This window comes from Amblyraja radiata, chromosome 1 (assembly GCF_010909765.2).
Source record: "Amblyraja radiata isolate CabotCenter1 chromosome 1, sAmbRad1.1.pri, whole genome shotgun sequence".
NCBI classification, from domain to species: domain Eukaryota; kingdom Metazoa; phylum Chordata; class Chondrichthyes; order Rajiformes; family Rajidae; genus Amblyraja; species Amblyraja radiata.
Window position 1 is genome coordinate 152599511 of NC_045956.1, and position 21660 is coordinate 152621170.

The following is a 21660-nucleotide window of genomic DNA, read 5'->3' on the forward strand; positions in this document are numbered from 1 at the left end:
CTTTGTGAAACCCCGTAAGATTTCAAATATTTCCATCAGATCTCCTCACAACATTCTTCCACAGCGAAGCATATAATGACAACCCATCAAACCCTGGGCCATATTAATACATTTCCTTTGCATCCTCTCCAAAGCCTTTACTTCTTTACAAAAGTGTTGCATCCAGAGATGGGCACAATAATTCAGATGGTGCTTGAAACATAGAAACATAGAAATTAGGTGCAGGAGTAGGCCATTCGGCCCTTCGAGCCTGCACCGCCATTCAATATGATCATGGCTGATCATCCAACTCAGTATCCCGTACCTGCCTTCTCTCCATACCCTCTGATCCCCTTAGCCACAAGGGCCACATCTAACTCCCTCTTAAATATAGCCAATGAACTGGCCTCGACTACCCTCTGTGGCAGGGAGTTCCAGAGATTCACCACTCTCTGTGTGAAAAAAGTTCTTCTCATCTCGGTTTTAAAGGATTTCCCCCTTATCCTTAAGCTGTGACCCCTTGTCCTGGACTTCCCCAACATCGGGAGCAATCTTCCTGCATCTAGCCTGTCCAACCCCTTAAGAATTTTGTAAGTTTCTAAACAGTATTTAATAGAGGTGCAGCGAAACTTCCTTGCTTTGGTATCCTCTGACTGTTTTCATAAAACCAGCATCCTATATTATTTTTTAACCATCTTCTTAAAATGCCCGTCATGTTCAAATATTGCCAGCTGTACCCCTTTTAGAATGATGCCACCTCCATTGTATTGACTTTTCTTATTGTTCCTACCAAAGTGTAACACTTCACATTTCTCAGCATTACATTTTATCTCTTTCTTGTTCATCCATGTTCCAGCAACCTGTTACTATCTTCTTGAATCAATTACAATCCTCACGGTGTCCTGCACCTCCAAGAGTAATATCAATGGCGCCTTTTGAAGTTGTGCTCAATGCACACAATTACAATTCATTATTATTTATGACGAAAAGTAGTAATCCTCAGACCAAAGCTTTTGGAATTCTTCCGTGCACTTCTCTTCAGACGAAAATGTAGACTTTTTTTTTAAAACTGTTCTCTGCTTTCTCTTTCTTTTTCCCAATTATGGGCATGCAACAATATTCCAAGACACTCAGTTTTGATGAAATGCCTATTATGTAGCATTTTATCAAATTTATTTTGTAAGTCAATGTCAACATCAGTTCCCTTATCAAGGGTTTATCAAAAAACCCTGTCAATTTGATTACACACATCTAACTTTAACAAATCCATGGTGGCTTTATCTAATCAATTCACATCTGTCCATATGATTGATTATTGTTTCTGGGACGTACCTGACCACCAAGGTTAAACTGTCTGTAATGTATCTGTTCGTTTTGCTTTTTTGTCTGTCTTACCCTTTTTTTTCCATCCTTGAAGTTCTCACTTTAATTTCTCTACTCTTCACCATCATAGAAATGTAGCTTGACTGCAACTGAAACATCCCCAACTTAAAGGCCTGCAGTTGTTCAGTTCTAGTTTGTCTACCAAGCTTAGGTCCCAGTTTATCTCAGTTCTGTCCTGTCAACCCCTCTTGGTCCTATTATTTTTACTTTGGAAGGATCTATATCTGAGCAATTCTCAACATTAGGATATCACCATAATTTCCTGGATATTCTGCTACTGATACTTCTCCATTTGGGATAGCTTATTTCTGAGAACCAAGCTCAGCAACTGTACCTTCCTTGTTGGGCCAGAAACCCACTGATCAACTAATGTTCTCCATAACTCAATCAGAAACTCCCATTACGTTATTTCAGTTTCTATTTGGTTCAGTGAATCAAGATTCCTTGGGGGTTTCCATAGATCTTGGCAATTTCCCTGTAAATCTTTTCCTCAATATTGTTCCCATTATTTATGGCCTTTTTTTTTAGTTTCATTTAGTTAAATTTTTAATTATTTATTAGTTTAATTTAGAGACACAGCATGGAAACAGGCCCTTCGGCCCACTGATTACATGCCGACCAACAATCACCCATACACTAATTCTATATTATCCCAGTTTTGCATTCTACACACAAGGGGCATTTTATCTAAGCCAATTAACCTACAAACTTGCACGACTTTGGAATGTGGGAGAAAATCTAAGCACCCGGAGAAAACCCATGCGGTTACATACAAACTCCTCACAGACAGCACCCGTAGTCAGGATCGAACACGGGTCACTGGCCCTACAAGGCAGCAAATTACCACTGTGCTACAAATTGAGGAGATAACCAACTTGAGGAGACAACCTGGGCGAGATAACCACTTATGAGGTGTTTGCGCAGTAATCATATGTCTGGCTCTGCATCATGTGCAGGCAGAGTAATCTGGCTCTGATGCTTCTTACTTCTAAAATGTTAACTTCTGTCACTCACATATATTTTCTCAGTGGAGACCAGTCCCACCAACCTTGTTTTATTGGCTCTTTGCATTTATCTTAAACTCTCTCATTCTGGTTCCAGACCATAGAACATTAAGAACTACACTCCCTGCATATTCATGTGTCTAAAAGTTTTGTTAATGGCACGAACATACCTGTTCCACCACCACCCCTGGCAGCATGTACTGGGCACCCACCACTCTGCGTCAAAAACATGTCCTAAAAATCTCTGTTAAACTTTGCCCCTCTCATCTCAAAGCAATGCTCTCTAATCTTTGACATTTCCACCCTGCGATAAAGGTTCTGACTGTCTAGCTCAGCGTTTCTCAACCTTTTTACCCTTGCGGAACCCTTGAAATAATTTTCATGTCTCAGGGAACCCCTGAGTCGGGGGTAGCCAGGCCCGCCGCCATTTTGAAATCGCCATTTTGACTCGCGTCACAACGGTGATCTCTGGCATCATAACAGGGACCCGTCAGTCACGCCTGTGCAGTTGGGTTAGGATTGCTGGGCTGTGAATAGGTGAGTGCTACTGGGGCAATATTGCATTGGGGGAGTGGGACCCAACAGGTCCACGCTTGGTCTATTTCAGGGGTGTCAAACTCACGGGCCGGATTGGGCAAAATGCGACCATGCGGGCCAGATCAGTTGGGCACACGCGAACGCACGCTCGCATGCTCCCACAGCTTTTGTTGCCTACATTTTTTCAACTTGCTCTCATGTGTCTCAATCTCCGCTATAATTTCAAAATGTTTCACTTTACGAATTATGCTTCTTATGAAGAAGATTGCCTAGCAAGCATTACTTTTATGATTAGTATTAACTTACAGTCATAGGCTACAAGAAAGTTGTGATGAGAGTGAGAAAAAACAATGTTATTTTGGCTAAGATTGTTTTGGGAGTCACACGCTTTCCATTAATAAACCATTTGAAATCGTACATTAGCAGATACAGATTAGAGATATTTCTCTGCCACCATTTTAGTCCAAGAGAGACATGTTTCCTGCCTCTAGCGTGTCCAAACCTTAACAATCTTATATGTTTCAATGAGATTCCCTCTCATCCTTCTAAATTCCAGAGTGTACAAGCCCAGCCGTTCCATTCTCTCAGCAAATGACAGTCCCGCCATCCCGGGAATTAACCTTGTAAACCTACGCTGCACGAACAGCAAGAATGTCCTTCCTCAAATTTGGGGACCAAAACTGCACACAATACTTCAGGTGTGGTCTCACAAGAGCCCTATACAACTGCAGAAGGACCTCTTTGCTCCTATACTCAACTCCTCTTGTTATGAACATAGAAAACATAGAAAATAGGTGCAGGAGTAGGCCATTCTGCCCGTCGAGCCTGCACCGCCATTCAATATGATCATGGCTGATCATCCAACTCAGTATCCCGTACCTGCCTTCTCTCCATACCCTATGATCCATTTAGCCACAAGGGCCACATCTAACTCCCACTTAAATATAGCCAATGAACTGGCTTCAACTACCTTCTGTGGCAGAGAGTTCCAGAGATTCACCACTCTCTGTGTGAAAAAAGTTTTTCTCATCTCGGTCCTAAAGGATTTCCCCTCTAGCCTTAAGCTGTGACCCCTTGTCCTGGACTTCCCCAACATCGGGAACAATCTTCCTGCATCTAGCCTGTCCAACCCATTATGAATTTTGTAAGTTTCTATAAGATCCCCCTCAATCTCCTAAATTCTAGCGAGTACAAGCCGAGCCTATCCAGTCTTTCTTCATATGAAAGTCCTGACATCCCAGGAATCAGTCTGGTGAACCTTCTCTGCACTCCCTCTATGGCAATAATGTCCTTACTCAGATTTGGAGACCAAAACTGTACGCTATACTCCAGGTGTGATCTCACCAAGACCCTGTACAACTGCATTAGAACCTCCCTGCTCCTATACTCAAATCCTTTCGCTATGAATGCTAACATACCATTTGCTTTTTTCACTGCCTGCTGCACCTGCATGCCTACTTTCAATGACTGGTGTACCATGACACCCAGGTCTCGTTGCATCTCCCCTTTTCCTAATCGGCCACCATTTAGATAATAGTCTGCTTTCCTGTTTTTGCCACCAAAGTGGATAACCTCACATTTATCCACATTATACTGCATCTGCCATGCATTTGCCCACTCACCCAGCCTATCCAAGTCACCTTGCAGCCTCCTAGCATCCTCCTCACAGCTAACACTGCCCCCCAGCTTAGTGTCATCCGCAAACTTGGAAACATGCCATTCTCTTGGTACACAAAAATGTTGGAGAAACTCAGCGAGTGCAGCAGCATCTATGGAGCGAAGGAAATAGGCAACGTTTCGGGCCAAAACCCTTCTTAAGTTTCCCCAGACTCGATGCCATTCGCTTTCTTCACTGCCTGTACCTGCATGTTTAGTTTCATTGACTGATGAACAAGGACCCCCAGATCCCGTTGTACTTCCACTTTTCCCAACTTGACACCATTTAGATAGTAACCTGCCTTACTATATTTGCTACCAAAGTGGATAACCTCACATTTATCCACATTAAACTGCATCTGCCATGCATCTGCCCACTCACCCAACCTGTCCAAGTCACCCTGCATTCTCATAGCATCCTCCTCACAGTTCATACTGCTACCCAACTTTGTGTCATCTGCAAATTTACTAGTGTTACTTTGAATCCCTTCATCAAAATCATTAATATATATTGTAAATAGCTGCGGTCCCAGCACCGAGCCTTGCGGTACCCCACTAGTCACTGCTTGCCATTCTGAAAGGGACCCGTTAATCCATACTCTTTGTTTCCTGTCTGCCAACCAATTTTCTATCCATGTCAGCACCCTACCCCCAATTACCCTAATTTTGCCCATTAATCTCCTATGTGGGACCTTATCAAATACTCTCTGCAAGTCCAGGTACATTACAGTCACTGTCAGTCATGCAGGGTGACGGCCAGCCCGTTTGTCTGGCCCTCGCCGCGTTTGGCCCCCCCCCAGCAGCATCTGCGGTTCGATTCTTCGGGTCGGGTGTCAGTCAAGTAGTCGTCACAATGCTGGCAGCATGCAGCCGCGGCCTCTCACGCCATATAAGGAGCAGCGGCTGACTAGGGAGATGGGTCACGCGTACGAGCAGCAGCTCAGGGGGAGCCCGAACACCCCCTGTACGCTGCAGCCCAATCCGGCACCGGGGACAGCTGCAGCCCGCTGTGGCATTGGGGAAATTATTCCACGGGCCAGACTGGAACCCTTCGCGAGCCGCATCGGGGCCGCGGGCCGGTAGTTTGACACCCCTCGTCTACTTTATCACTATTTCTCTCGGAACCCCTAGTGACCTCTCGCGGAACCCTAACATTCCGGGAATCCCGGTTGCGAAACACTGGTCAAACCTATCAATGCCTCTCATCATTTTACATACTTCTATCAGGACTCCCCTCAACCTATGGTTTTTGAGACAAAACAACCCCAGTTTGTCAACCCTTGTAGTTGATAGCCTCTTATCCAGGCATCCTCTTCTGCACACCATGTGCTTCCTGTAATGGGGCAACCAGAACTGCACACTAAATGCAACTTAACCAAAGTCTTACCTGCAACAATACTTTATGACCCTTTTAATCAATGATCCCAATCAATGAAGGCAAGCATACCCTACACCTCTATACCACACTATCTACTTCTGTTATCACTTTCATGGACCTATGGACCTAAACCACAAGATCCTTCGGGTACATCAATGCTGTTAAGGGTCTTGCCATTAATTATATATCCAAATCGTTGGTATAAACCACAAACAGTAATGGGCCCAGCACTAATCCCTGAGGCACACGACTGGTCACAGGCCTCTGGTCTGATAAACAACCTTTCATCACCACATTGAACAATCCCTGTTCCAGGCGTACACTGGCCCTATCCCTGAGCACTATCTCTGTTACATTGGCGACTGCATTGCTGCTACCTCCTGCACCCAAGGAGAACTCATGGACTTTGTCAACTTCATCACCAATTTTCATCCTGCACTCAAATGTTCTTGGACGATCTCTGACACCTCCCTCCCCTTTCTTGATCTCACAGTCTCCATTACAAAAAATAGATTATTGACTGACGTCTATTACAAACCACTGACTCCCACAACTATCTCGAGTACACTTCTTCCCACTCTGCTTCCTGCAAAGACTCTATCCTCTACTCCCAATTCCTCAGTGTTCTCCACAGCTGAGCCCAAGATGAGGTGGTCCATACCATATAACCATATAACAATTACAGCACGGAAACAGGCCATCTCGGCCCTACAAGTCCGTGCCGAACAACTTTTTACCCTTAGTCCCACCTTAGTCCAGGACGACCGAGGTCCTCATTCTTTAGGGAATGGGGGTTCCCCTCTCCCATTTTAGATGAGGCCCTCACTCTTGTCTCCACAGTATCCCGCAGCTCCGCCCCTGCTCCCCCTCCCCCTAGTTGCAACAGAGAGTAGCCCGAGCCCAGGGGTGGGGAACCTGCGGCCTTCTAGGCCATTAAGTGCGGCCTTTTGAATGAATCCAAATTTTGTAGAACAAATCCTTTTATTTTTATCAATATGTTTTTGTTCGTCTTTTATTATTTTTATTTTAATCTTAAAAACAACGTATTTAAAATACCAAAGAGTACAAGAAGATTCAACGAAATTAGCATTTTTTAGCATTCAAATTATCATTTCAACCTCACCTAGTTGATGTCTCCAAGGCTCCTAAAGAACTACAGATGGAATTGATTGAGCACTCAGAAGATGACATTTTAAAGTCCTTATTTGACGCTAAGAAACATCCGATTGAAATATGGAAAAATGCAATAGAATACCTAATCTTCGGCAACATGCACGAAAAATGCTTTCTTGCTTTTCAACCACATTGGTGCAAATCTACGTTCTCCTACCTAACCCAAATCAAGACGTCCTTAAGGTCACAAATGATGGATACCCATCTAGAAGATCAGCTGAAACTGCGTACCTCCATGGTGCAACCAAATATTCAAATACTTTCCCACAAAAAGTGGTCACAACAAAGTCATTAAAAATGTTAGTTAACATTAGAATTAAGATTTTTTTTTGATTTTCTTGGTTTGTACATAGTAGTTAGATTTTTACAAAATAATGTACATTTTGAAGTATATCTAATTGAAGTTTCATGGATGCAGCCTTATTAGATTACAGCTAATTGAATGCGGCATTCCAACATGAAAAGGTTCCCCACCCCTGCCCTAGTCCTTACCTTTCATCCCATCAACCGTCGCACCCAACACATAATCCTCTGAAAGTTATCAACAGCTCCAATGGGATCCCAACACTAGCTTTCTAACCTGGGGCGCACATCAACTGTAACAGGATTATAGTGGGTTCAAGAGGTTCAAATATCATTGGGTAATTGAAAGAAGAAAGAGACACAGAGTCTCCACCCCTTTCCGCCTTCCGCAATGACCGTACACTCCGCAACACCCTGGCTAACTCATCCCTTCCCACCCAAACCATCCCCTCCCCAGGTACCTTCCCCTGCATCTGTGGAAGACGCAACACTTGTCCCTATACCTCCTCACTCGACTCTGTCCAGGGACCCCAACAGTCTTTTCAGGTTAGGCAGAGGTTCACTTGCACCTCCATCAACCTCATCTATTATATCCGTTGTTTGAGATGTGGACGCTTATATATTGGCGAGACCAAACGTAGACTGGACGATCGTTTCGCTGAATACCTTCGCTCAGTCTGCCTGAACCTACCTGATCTCCCAGTTGCTAAACACTTTAATTTTCCTTCCCATTCCCACACTGACCTTTCTGTCCTAGGTCTCCTCCATTGTCAGAGTGAGGCTAAACACAAATAGGAGGAACAGCATCTCATATTGCACTTGGGCAGCTTACATACAGCCCAGTGGTATGAATATTAATGTGTCTAACGTCAAGTAACACGGCATTCCCTCTCGCTCTATCCCACCCTACCCAAGTCGCATTAGCTTCTCGTTTTCACCCAACAAACAGCTAACAATGGCCTGTTTCCTTTATCATCATTGCATTTTTGCATAACTTTCATTCATTGTTCTTTATCTCTCTACATCATCGTCTATATCTCTCGTTTCCCTTATCCTTAACCAATCTGAAGAAGGGTCACAACCTGAAATGTCACCCATTCCTTTTCTCCAGAGATGCTGCCTGTCCCACTGAGTTACTCCAGTTTTTTGCGTCTATCTTCGGTTTAAACCAGCATCTGCAGTTCCTTCCTACACCATTCACCACCAATTGTGTATCCATTTAGCTACTCTCCCTGAATCTCCATGCGATCTAATCTTCCAGAGTAGCATACCATGCAGAACCTCATCAAATGCCTTGCTGACGTCGTGGACAACATCTATTGCTTTGACCTCATTAATCTTTTTGGCTACTTCCTCAAAAAAACTCAAGATTGGTAAGACTTGATCTCCTGCCCTGTGCAAAACCATGTTGACAATCCCCAATCATTCTCTGTCTATCCAAAGACATATGCATCTTATCCCTCATACTCCTCTCCTGCAACTTACCTCCTGCAGACATTAGGCTCACTGGGCTATGTTGTCCTTTTTTATTCCTTGCAGCCTTTCTTAGGTAGAGGCACAACATTTAAGGGCCAGTCCCACTTTCACGACCTAATTCACAACCTTTTTTTACTCTTGGACATTTTTCATCATGCTTGAAAAACGCCCCGATTTACTTGATGCCACGAGTACCTACGACTAGCATCACGGCCTGCTACCTGCGACCTCGTGATGACCATGCTACGAATATGAGTCAAGGGCAAACTCGGCAGAGGTTGTGAAAGTGGGACAGGCCCTTAACCCTGCAGTCATCTGGCAGTTGATGGCGTTAGGGTTACTGGTCACCTGTTCCCAGACTTTTCCTTGCAACCCTTCTTAAAAAGAGGCACAATATTAGCCACCCTCCCATCACACGGCATAACATTATTAGTGACTTTTTTTTAAACTTCAGATTTTTTCTATCCACCCTTTATAACTTTTAGCATCTCATTGGGTTTTTTTTTAAATTAGACATATATTGTTTGTATTTCCTCAGTGTACTGTTTTAGATTTTGAATGTTTCTGAGAATTCTTCAAGTTGAATGTTAAAAAATAACCTCATCTTTCTTGGGCAGCATGCCATGTTAGTGCTTTCGAACCTGGGGTGCACATCAACTGTAACAGGATTATAGTGGGTTCACGAGGTTCAAATATCATTGGGTAATTGAAAGAAGAGGCACAGAGTGCTGGAGTAATTCAGCGGGTCAGGCAGCATCTCTGGAGAACATGGATAAGTGTCATTTTGGGTCGGGACCCTTCTTCAGACCGAGTGTTGAAATGAGTCTGAACAAGGGTCCCGGCCGGTAACGTTGCCTTTCTATGTTGTCCAGAGATGATGCCTGACCCGCTCTATTACTCCAGGACTTTTATTTGTAAACCAGCATCTGCATTTCCTTGTTTGCACATTGAAGTAACTAAGTTAACAAAATAGGAAAATAAAATAATGATGTTACATGCTTGCTCCCCTGGCGGTTGGGCTGTGAACATATTAAGTAAATGCATTTTATATTTTATATTTTACCTAGTATGAACAAATGGGGCGATCGGTATTTCACAACTCAAACACCAAGAGAAATACAACTGGCAGTCATTAGCTAGTCAATGCTACCTGTTGAATCCAAAGTACTATTATTTAAATACCAGAAGGAGCCATGGTGACAAAATATGCTGAGACAATTATTTGGATGATAAACTGTGCATGATAAACTATAGACCAGGACAAGAACTTACACTAGACTTGGTCGCTGCCACTGTGTTGTCCTATTGTTATGATTCACATAGTAAGTCCGACCGAGGTTATCCGTTTTCTCTTCCCAGCCAGGCGGCAGTGGAGGCAACTGTTGCTCACGTTGGGCTCCTGAATCAGCAGGGTCAACCATGTTCCAGACACGCTGAAGGCAAGAAGGAAAAAGACAAGAAGGAAAATGTTGGCACAGGTAGATGCAGTAGGACATGCTACCAAATACTGGTAAGACATTTAAAATAAAGCTAGGTGACTACCTAAGTGAGGGAAAAAGGAATGGAATTAAGTGCTTGGTGGGTGAGATGATGTGAGGTGGAAGGTGGAAGGGAACTCCTGGGACACGGCTCGGAGTTGCTAGGTCAAAGGCCTATTGCTGTGCTGCAAAATTAATTGTTCTTAATTCCCTTTTAAATCGCGTACAACATATTGGATACGGCACACTGCATCCCCACTCCTGAAGTAATCGCCTGCTTTGCCCACACCTCTACTTCTTCATGAACAAAGGCAACAGGATTAATTCCAAAACTCCATAAGGCAGGTGTGTAACTCAATTCCATGATACTCTTACACAACAATCCATCAGCCAGAATTTTAAATTAGCCAAACATTCTGGAGTCAAAAACACTGGTCTGGATTTTGTCGGCTATGAGAGCAACTTCAGCATTCCTCTGAACGTGGAAAGTAGGAATTTGCAGCCAGCAATGCTGTATACTGACACTGACTCAGAATGCATTCGGGGAGAAATTAACAACTTAAGCCCCAGGTTAGCCGTTGCAATATAAACTTGAAGAAAACTTTGCTTCAGATCAGAAATGGTGCCTGACGGCCAAAGGTCTTATGCAAATATACAAAGCCTGCATATTTTAGGCCGGCACAGAACTGAAGCAGGCACCAGAACTGTCCAGCAAGTAGCACACAATCTGACTCTAATCTTTAAGGTGTGTGGCAGACAATTGGGGGAAAAAAAATCAGGCTGATTACTGTCAAAAGAATTTTATTTAAACTAAATCTCTGGAATGACAGATAACCACCAGCTCTGCAGTTCTATGGTCAAAGAGGGACAAATGGGGGTAGGGTGCATGGAACAGCAGAGAGAGAGCAATGAGATAAGCCAGGCTACAGCAGTGAAGTGATCACTAGCTTGCATGTTTTGTTCCTAAATGCACAGCATTGTATTCGCTGAAAGTAAATATAGGGTCATCCTGCATCATAGTTTTTATTGTGTAGGAAAGAATTGCAGATGCTGCTTTAAATCGAATGTAGACACTAAATGCTGGAGTAACACAGCGGGACAGGCAGCATCTCTTGGGAGAAGGAATGGGCGACGTTTCGGGTCGGGTCGGGTCGGGTCTGAAGATGGGTCTTGACCCGAAATGTCGCCCATTCCTCTCTCCAGAGATGCTGCCTGTCTGGCTGAGTTACTCCAGTATTTTGTGTCTATCTTCGGTTTAAACTAGAATCTGCACGTTCCCTCCCACAGGTTTGTAGGTTAATTGGCTTGGTATTATTGTATACTTTAATTAGTGTTGCTTACAAGTAAAGTTCTCGACTTGATTTTAATGGAAGAGAAGGCATGCGCTGTAGAGAACCAGGGATGAGTTATTAATTTGAAAAGTTTTCTGATAAAGTAATTCCTCATTTCTTACAGCTTGCGAATTTAGATTTTTTAATATTGCATTAATATTTTTTTACAATGCTTACAGTTTATAAAGTTGCAGAGTTTCTCAAAAGCATTTCATAGTCATTTAATTGAACAGCACAGAAACAGATCCTTTGGTGCAACAGGTCTCCAACAAACATCAAGCATTAATTTACACTCATCCCATTTCATTCTCCCCACATTGCCATCAACCTAATTTCACAATTCCTGCTGAGTCTCCAGGTGTGATTAAACTGACCATGAATGTCCTTCTCGTTTTATGGGCCCACGTAATGCCCCTGTATGTCTTGAGGATGCACAGTGGTGCTGAGCAGAAAATCCATCCCACCTTTCTAAGCATTCCCGATGGAATGACTGCAAGATATATTTTTGCCCAGAGTCAATGAAAAGCAGTCTGCTCACCAGCAAACTCTGGCTCATTGGCTTTTTCAGTTGTAGTGGAAATTGTTTCAACATTTCTACTCACATGAATGTAAAAGTGCTCCTAATATCACTTGAAAATGGCCAAGCATAAATTTTACACATTTTTTTCCTTTTTCTAGAGCGAATATTTTCTCCCTTTCTTTTTGCAAGCAGTCGAGATTACCTGGGGCTTACCTGGTTTAGTTCCTCTGCAACAAATACCTCAGGCAGCAGAATTATTAGCACACTTAAATCATAACCTGGCAATTGCCTTGGCGTTTGTCAACCTGCTCATCATAAGTGGACATAAACCTCAGTTCAACCCTCAATCTTGTTTGGACACAGCAAATGTTAACCAGCCATATTTAAATATGATATCCACACCCTGGGATTTCAAACAGTCAGATAATGTTGTTGTATCTGGAGAAAAGGAAGGCGACCTCGATCTATGGGAATAGCAAACCATTTTTGATAATGAATGTTGCACAGCTTTGATTAAGAACATACACTGGAGATTAAAAATGAATCAGAGCTTGAATGGTTTCGAAGGAAGTTTGAGTCAGCTCATGCAACATCTGATTCACTTGTAATCACTATTTATCCATCTGAAATATTATTAAGAGCACATGAACTCTGCTCTTTCTGCAGTTGCTGCCTGACCTAGTGAGTACTTCACACATTCTTATTTTATAGGCAATAGACAATAGACAATAGGTGCAGGAGTAGGCCATTTGGCCCTTCGAGCCAGCACCGCCATTCAATGTGATCATGGCTGATCATTCCCAATCAGTACCACATTCCTGCCCTCTCCCCATATCCCCTGACTCCGCTATTTTTAAGAGCCCTATCCAGCTCTCTCTTGAAAGCATCCAGAGAACCTGCCTTCACCGCCCTCTGAGGCAGAGAATTCCACAGACTCACCACTCTGTGAGAAAAAGTGTTTCCTCGTCTCCGTTCTAAATGGCTTACTCCTTATTCTTAAACTGTGGCCCCTGGTTCTGGACTCCCCCAACATCGGGAACATGTTTCCTGCCTCTAGCGTGTCCAAGCCCTTAACAACCTTATATGTTTCAAATGTTTTATTCTCGAATTCTAGCTAACTTAACAGGAACACAAGCAGGTACACAAAGATTATGAGAGCTGGACCTGGTAAGTAGGGAAGATGATAATTGGAGCTGTTTGGAGAAAAGTAAAATAAACTTGCTTGTGTAGGTGGATGGAAGCAGAAGGAAGGAGGGAACAATAATGGGTGATAGAAGTCAAGAGAGAGATATGGGAAAGGAGACAACAAAATGGGAGGACCGGAGGTAGGATCAGAAGAGGAGTGAGAGGGGAGGGGGAAACACATCGGAGGGGAGGGATATCTAAAATGGAAAATTCAGTGTTCATACCATTGGAGTGTAGATTGCGAAGAAGGAATGTTGTTCCTCTAGTTTGCATTGAGCCTCACACCGGCAGTGGAGAAGGCCAAGAGTGGTGAGGTCAGTGTGGAGATGGGAAGGGGGGTTGAAATGGTATGCAACTGGGAACTCGGTATGGCCATTGTGGACAGAACACAAATAGTCAGCAAACCACTTGCTAAGTCTGCGCTTAGACAGATGTTGAGGTGGATGAGGTTGGAGGAGATGCACATGAATCTTTGCCTAACCTGAAAGGGTCATTGAAGGATGGTGAAGGATGAGCGGACCCGAGAGTCAGCGAGCCACAGATGTCCCTGCGAAAAGCAGAAGCTCCACCCCTACTCATCCTCTACCTGGATCCATATGCCACCATCTTCACTTCTCTCTGGGCTAACAATCACCTCTTGCTTCTATCTCTGCTCTCCCCCTCTTCTCTTTACACAAGCTATCTCCACTCTCTCAATGTTGATGCAGGGATTCGAACAGAAACATCGACTATTCCTTGCCACTCACAGATGCTGCAGGGCACATTGAGATTCCGGCATCTGCAGGCTCTTGGGTCTCCTTGTTTCTCTTTTAATTTTCCTCTATTTACCAATATTTACCAATATTTATAACCGTTTGTTATAATTCAGACATCAACAGCTGTCTGTGGGAAGGTAAAATAACATCAGCCAAAACTGTTCCGTCGTGCCTGCTGAGTGCTGTGGATCAGATCATCATCAAGCAAAGGGGCAGCAATCTAATTCCAATTCAAAGGGTTGGGGAAGACGCATAATTCTCAGATTTATACCTCGGATTCTTCCCTTTGTTCAGGAGTGTCTTCTTCTTGCCCACCATTCCTTGGAAGGTAGGCCATCTTCAAACGCAGAAATCCTTTCACCCGGGATTTATGACTGCAATAGACAGTAATAATATTACCATTATAAAATAAAAATGTATTTTTGTTCCACCGATTGAAACAATTTTGAAACCGCCTATAGAGACATAGGAGTGGGTTTTGTCAAGTGAAGCTTGCTACCCACACTACCCACTTACCGCCACAAACGTTTGGTACCGCAAGGTTAGACCTGCAGGTGACATGGGTTTTGCATTGGGTTATGTGAGTAGGCCAGAAATGCTGAGAAACCAGTAGATCTAAAACCCTTGCTTTGCCTTAATATCAAAGCATTCAAAATGTAAGAATAAATAAACAAATAAATAAATAAATAAATAAAATGTTAATTATGTCAAATGCCTCTGAAATATAGAAAAATCCCCTGCAAACATTCTCAGTAATTAAAAATGCTATGGTGATCAGAAATAATTAAATAAAATTGCCACTTACTTTATTCTGACCGTTCCTTTTCACAGCTATTCTACCTACATTGAAGATAATGAGCTTGTGGATTCTATGCCAGATCTCAACTGATGTAAGGTCCAGGGACAGGTTCTCTGATATAAATGCTAAAGCAAGTCAGCAGGTTTAAGTAATTGCTGTCCGGCTACTCAGATAATTCAATGATGAAGTGTATCAACTAACAAAATGTAATCTGTTAGCAAGGTGTATGCTTGTGTGAACTATCTGGCACCAATGGGATAAAAAAATCTATATCATGTTCTTTTATTTTAAAATTACCATTGTTGAATATAGCTTGAATGATTCTTTCATCTTAGATTGAAAAAATTAAAATGTTATTCTGCTGAGCATTTACGCTAACTTCCAGCTTTTACATTGTTATTGTGGGACAATATAATAATGTCCAAAGTGTGAGTGAGAATAAGTTATAAACTGTTGCTTTACATGATGAAATAATTCGCATAACACACACCTGCTGAAATACTTCAAATCAGGATTTTGCAGTAAATCCAAATGAAAAATACTTTCCGATTTCTTTGGTCACTCCAGTCTTACTTTAGGAGAGCTCCCCCTCCCCTCACTCCACTCCACTCACCATCAACAACACCACAGTCACATCTGTGGAGTCTTTTAAGTTCCTGGGAACCATCATCTCCAAGGACCTTAAGTGAGGGGCTACCATCCACAGCCAAAAAGGCACATCACGTAAGTACTTCCTGCGGCAGCTGAGGAAGCACAATCTGCCACAGGCAATGATGGTCCAATTCTACACGGCCATTGTAGAGTTTGTTCTCACCTTCTCCATCATGGTCTGGTTTGCCACCAAGCACGACACCTGGAGCCTGCAGCGAATCGACCGATCAGCAGAGAAGGTAATTGGCTGCAACCTTCCCTCCATTGATGAACTGTACACTGCAAGGGCCAGGAAGTGAGCAGGCAAGATCATCTCTGACCCCTCTCACCCTGGCCACAAACTATTTGAATCACTTCCCTCTGGAAGGCGACTCTGGATTGTCAAAGCTGCCACAGCCAGACATAAAAACAGTTTTTTATCCACGAGTAGTTGCTCTAAACAGCCAAAAATCTGTAGCCTCCCTTTGATCTGGTATTTTGTTGGCTCACATGCTTGATCAATGGTGTTTTATCATTAATGTTTTATTATTATTAATGTTTAGTGTTTACTGAGTCATTCGTAACCGTCACTGTATGTCACGTTGTTACTTGTGGGCAGAGCACCATGGCAAATTCCTTGTATGTGAATACTTAGCCAATAAACTTACTTACTTACTTACTTAACTTCCTGTCCCCTGGAGAGACGGAGAGTGAATTGCATTCATTCATCCAGGTAATGTTGCATGTTAATGGTTACTATCCCTGCTTAATTGAATTTATCTAATCTATAAACAAGCTCAGAAGTTTAAATCTTGCTTTGTACTGAGTTATCTATTCCCAGTCATTGTTTGAAGAACAACACTGGCACACAAAATACCCAAAACGTATTTGCATCAAGATGCTATCATTCAATCAAGTTTATCAACTGGCTCAAAGATGGAACAATTCAAAACACACACCATCCTCATCTCGTCTCTCAGATAGATGCATTTTCAAGCATTTGTTTAAAACAAAAGACAATGATTGCAGCCAGTTCATAGAATTTAAAACCGGTGTACTGCCACTAATTCCCCAGAGAAAATAGACTTCCCTATTTACCCTCCTTTTCCAATACGCCAAGGATCTCCATGGTATATATGCTGCTCCCTAATACATCTAAGCTTCGTGGCCTGATGCTTCAGTATCTTCTATTATTAGCCACTATGTGACTTCTATGTACTGTGAGGTTCTGTCACTTTACGAAAACAATTGGCATCATAACTGTTGGGTACTACCAGTAACAGCCACAAGCAAAGAATACATGGTGGTGCAGCGGTAGAGTTGCTGCCTTACAGCGCTTGCAGCACCGGCAACCCAAGTTCGATCCTGACTACGGATGCTGTCTGTACGCAGTTTGTTCATTCTCCCCGTGAACGCATGGGTTTCCCCCCGAGATCTTCGTATTCCTCCCACACGCCAAAGACGTACAGGTTTGTAGGATAATTGGCTTGGCAAATATAAAAATAGTCCCTAGTGTGTGTAGGATTGTGTTAATATGCGGGATTCGTTGGTCGGTGCGGACTCTGTGTGCCGCAGGGCTTGTTTCCACCCTGTATTTCTAAACTAAGTTTAACTAAACATGAGAAAATAGATGACAAAATAAAATACATTGTGACAAAAAGATTACTCAATGTCACAAGCTTTATTCCAATTCTCAGGCATGGTGATTGGCATTAAATTATAAAAGTATAACACAAATGACTCAAATACCAGCATTGAAAACATAGTTCTGGACATATGTGTTGAAACGTTCAAAACATCTGCTTGCAAACTATATTGAAAGATGCAGGAATATTAAAAACATTAAATAGCACAAAGAAAGCGGTAGGAATCCCAAGTTTAAAATTGGTCATGTAATGGAAATACTGGAATTTGGTAACAGCTTGCCAAATATAGTTTACAAAGCAGATGAACCTATAGATTCACACTCACTGCAAAAATGAAGACACAGTTTGAGAGAACTATTGACTCTATTGACGGTGCACTAATTAAAAATATGTGAAGACCAAGGATCAGCATCTCTGCACTACATGACACGCAAGCTGAAAACAATGTGAAAATATCATTGCACACGTACTCCCCCCGCCATGATGTTGCTAGTAACCTTTCTCCAAGTAAACAATACTGTAATGTATCAATATCTTGAAATTAAAACAACTACAACATAGGAGCTTGAAAAGATGCAACTTCTTCTGCTAGCTATGGGAATGCAGAGAAACTTAAAGCCAAACTTCAATACAAGCTCCTGAGCTGCACATCCTCGCTCTCAAACAATAACTATTTCATGAGCTGGCATGTTAATATTTTCCCATCTTTAATACAGAAATAGTCCTGTGCAATGGGTTCCTGTTGATTAGCCTTCTCTTCAAATAATCAGCTATTTCCATTGATATGTTTTGTACGAACTTTGTCCATTAAGAAGGGAAGGAAAAACTACGCATGATTGCCGGTTGTTAGGTATTAGCTTCACACAATGCAGAAAAATAATGACGCTGGAGGAAACTGCTGCGTGGTTGAATAAAATGATACTGGAAACAATCAGCAGATCCAAGAGCAGGCGAGAACTGGTCGAGGATCTGGCATGAGCAGGTAAGCGATGCCACAACATGACTTTTATGCAATTATCATTTTACTCAGACTGATCAAACTGTATTTCAATACAACCTCAGGTAAATAATCAGCCATGATTTACCAAGGTATTCAACATCATACATCCAAAGCAGATGAAGCTGGGGCAGCATTTTAATACAAGATGTTTAACATAGATGTTAAAAAAAAGCAAGGCGAGGAGAAAGATTTTGAATTGTACCACAACACTCATTAAGCAAGGCACCAGGAAAACATTAGATGTAAAGACAAGGAGAAGAGAGCTCTTGTTACACTTTATATTCAAACATGTACATGACTCATGAATACACACAAGAATACTCAGAATTACAACTAATCAATGAAACTTACCTCCTTGGCCTGAGCAGGAAGTCTTTAAAAGTATATGGCCTTTCCAAGGCTGGATCTTCTGCCTGTTTGAAAAATGAATTATATTGAGATTAATTGCTTAATTGAAACAATAACTTCACATTAAACCGAATATCAATGGACATCATGCTACATTTATATACGACATTGGCGAGGCAGCACCTTGAGTGTTTTATTCAGTTTTGGTCAATCTGCTATTGGAAAGATGACATTATGCTGGAAAGATTGCAGAGAAGGTATACGAGGATATTGCCAGGACTCGAAGACCTGTTGGCAGGTTAGAACTTTATTCCTTAAAATGCAGGAGACTGAAGGGTGATCTTATGGAGATGTATAAGATCATGAGGGGAATCGATATTGTGAATGCACAGTCCTTTTCGCAGGTTCAGGAAATCAAGAATAAGACGACTTAGGTTTAAGGTGTTGTTGTTTGATTGTTTGTATTGTTTGTTTGTTTTTTATGTGTATGTATGGGTGCGTGTATGTGTATATATACACACATATATATTTGTGTGTGTGTGTGTGTATATAGAGTATGTGTATATATATACACACTGAACGTTTTTTCTCGTTTATTATATTGTTTACACATTAGAATGTTTACATATTCTGTGGTACTGCTGCAAGTAAGAATTTAATTGTTCTATCTGGGACATATGATAATAAAACACTTTTTGACTTGAGAAGGGAAAGATATAATAGGAACCAGAGGGACAACATTTTCAGAGGGTGGTGAACGTATGGAACAAACTGTCAGGGGAAGTTGTTGAGGCTTTAAATAAAATTAGTCCTTATCCTGTTCTAAGGAGTTAAAATCTGAATATTGACTGCAATGAGAAAAGGAATAAGATGAGACGATTTACCCATTTCAGAATCAACAGGTCTCAGCAATTTCAAATTATAATGATCTCTCCCATTTTTGGACAGCAGATACTGATAATGTTTCTGCTATTGACAATTACATATCCTCATCTTGTATTTCTGTACTAGTTCAACTAACTTCCCTTCTGACGAATGGTCTTGACCTGAAACATTGCCTATCCATTCCTTCCACACATGCTGTCTGACCCGTTGAGTTACACCAGTACTTTTGTCTTTCACCTAAGAATCCAGCATCTGCAGATTCTTGCATCTCCTCTCCACCTTCCCTTCTTGCTTTTCATCATTACCTTGTAGCATTTCCCAAGGATTGGTATTAAGGCTATTAATTTTTTTAAATTTCAATTAGTGATGTAGGCTTGTTGATACAAACCACAATTTTCAAATTCACAGGAAATCATACAACTAACTGTGGGTATAAAATAAAGAACAAAAAAATTAAGAGCATACAAAAAATATATTGCTTATGGTTGGAATTGGAAATGCACTGCCTGCAGGTGTGGCAGATACAGGTTCCCTTGTGGCCTTCAAGATGGAATTGGATAGCTTCAAAGGTTCAAAGGTCAGTTTATTGTCACGTGTATCAATTAAGGTACAGTGAAACTCAAATTACCATACAGCCATACTAAAAAAAAGCAAAACACACAACTACATAAAAGTTAAGGGCTGAAATAAAATCTACAAGGATACAGAGAAAGGTCCAAGGGGTGGAAATTGGAAATTGCTATGAGAGCCAGCAAAAATAATAGTTGTACTGCAACAATCTATTATTCGTCAAACTTACCATTTATTGTTTACTTTGTGCCTTCCTCCATTTTATCAGCAGCCTGGTATTTATAGCATATGTTGTCTTATTTCTGATTTCCAACATTTCCAGCATTCATGAGAGAATAATAGTTTTAAAGGTAAGTTCTTGGTCTATAGCCAACCAATGATCCAGTAAATTGACTCATGACAGCAGGGGAATTTAAATAAAAGTAATTAAATAAATCTGGAATTAGGAAATGCTAAGCTAAGCAATGATAAAAACCTATATGGTTCAGTAATGCTCTCTGGGAAAAGGAGATTTGCCACTTGTACACAATGTGTTCTGCATAAGATTCTAGACCCACTACCATGGTTACATTTTCATTGCCGCCTCAGTTCAATTTAGGTTAGACAACAAATGGCAGCGATGCTCAAATCCCAAAGAATCAAACTTTTATCATTTCATTTATGATGCAGACTTTTAGGCTCCAACAATGTCCGTAGCGGGTCCGTAGGAATTCGTGGATGTCTCGTAGCGGCTCGTACAAGTAACGGTAGGTACCCGGAAAATCCAGTAAACTCGTGACGTTTTTCCAACACTGAAAAATGTCCACGTGTGAAAAAAATACTCGTGTTGAAAAAAATTGTTCATTTTTACTCGTACAAGCCGCTACGAGACATCCACAAACTCCTACGGACCCGCTACGGACATTCTCCGAGTTTGAATCAGGGGAAAACTCGGGAGAACTCTTGAATTACCTCGTACAGTGGGACAGTAATAATTTGTATTCGTATTTTTTGTGTGTACTTAAAATCTTGTCAGAGAAACTGAAGGACTGAAGATTGAGAAGCTCCAGAACCACCAAGGGGCATAAATGCAGTGTGCCAATGTACCTTCAGGCAGGCTTTCATTAGAAAAGTCTGCATAGGAACAAATACAACAGTGTACAACATTAAGAATTAAAAATTACCAAATTATCTTTGAGTAAAAAAAAACAATGCAGTTATTTGCTACCTTATTAATGGAAATTATCAGTGGTAATCTTCAATTACCAACTTAAAAAACATAAAAGTACTCACATTTCAATAAATTTTTAAAAAGACTGACAAGTATAGAATTTTTTTACTCTATATCTATTTTTTATTGATGTATTTAACTATTCAATTGGTTTTTAATGCAAAGTTATCAGTGAGAAAATAATTCTATCTGTACAAGCAAACAGGAAGTTAATGATTAACCATTCCTTTACTTATGTGCTCTATGGCATTTGTTTGAATCTAATTAGGCCGCCCATGATGTTCAGTCTTTATCGCAGTGAAAAATAATTTGCAAAACATATAACGATAAAAGATTAGTTCTAAAAATCAAATCATGCAAATTGCAAGGGTCAACTTTGAATCGTGGAGACTCATATTCTCACGAGATTATTTA

General features: G+C 41.5%; 1 protein-coding gene and 1 long non-coding RNA gene across 12 annotated transcripts in view; one reads left to right on the plus strand and one right to left on the minus strand.

Annotated features, from left to right (window-relative positions):
* Window positions 1-21660, minus strand: part of nedd4l (NEDD4 like E3 ubiquitin protein ligase) — a 399262-nt gene that overhangs the window by 89405 nt on the left and 288197 nt on the right. For all 11 annotated transcript variants that reach the window (XM_033032994.1, XM_033032911.1, XM_033032976.1 and 8 more), the window contains 3 exons: window positions 18585-18646; window positions 14430-14532; window positions 10162-10322 (listed from right to left, as the gene is read on the minus strand). In XM_033032994.1, the coding sequence (XP_032888885.1) occupies window positions 10162-10322; window positions 14430-14532; window positions 18585-18646 (326 nt within the window). The remainder of the gene's footprint in view (window positions 1-10161; window positions 10323-14429; window positions 14533-18584; window positions 18647-21660) is intronic.
* On the plus strand, window positions 10280-15525 carry LOC116980608. Its single transcript, XR_004414022.1, has 3 exons — window positions 10280-10399; window positions 13333-13385; window positions 14990-15525. It is a non-coding gene; the product is annotated as an uncharacterized LOC116980608 (long non-coding RNA).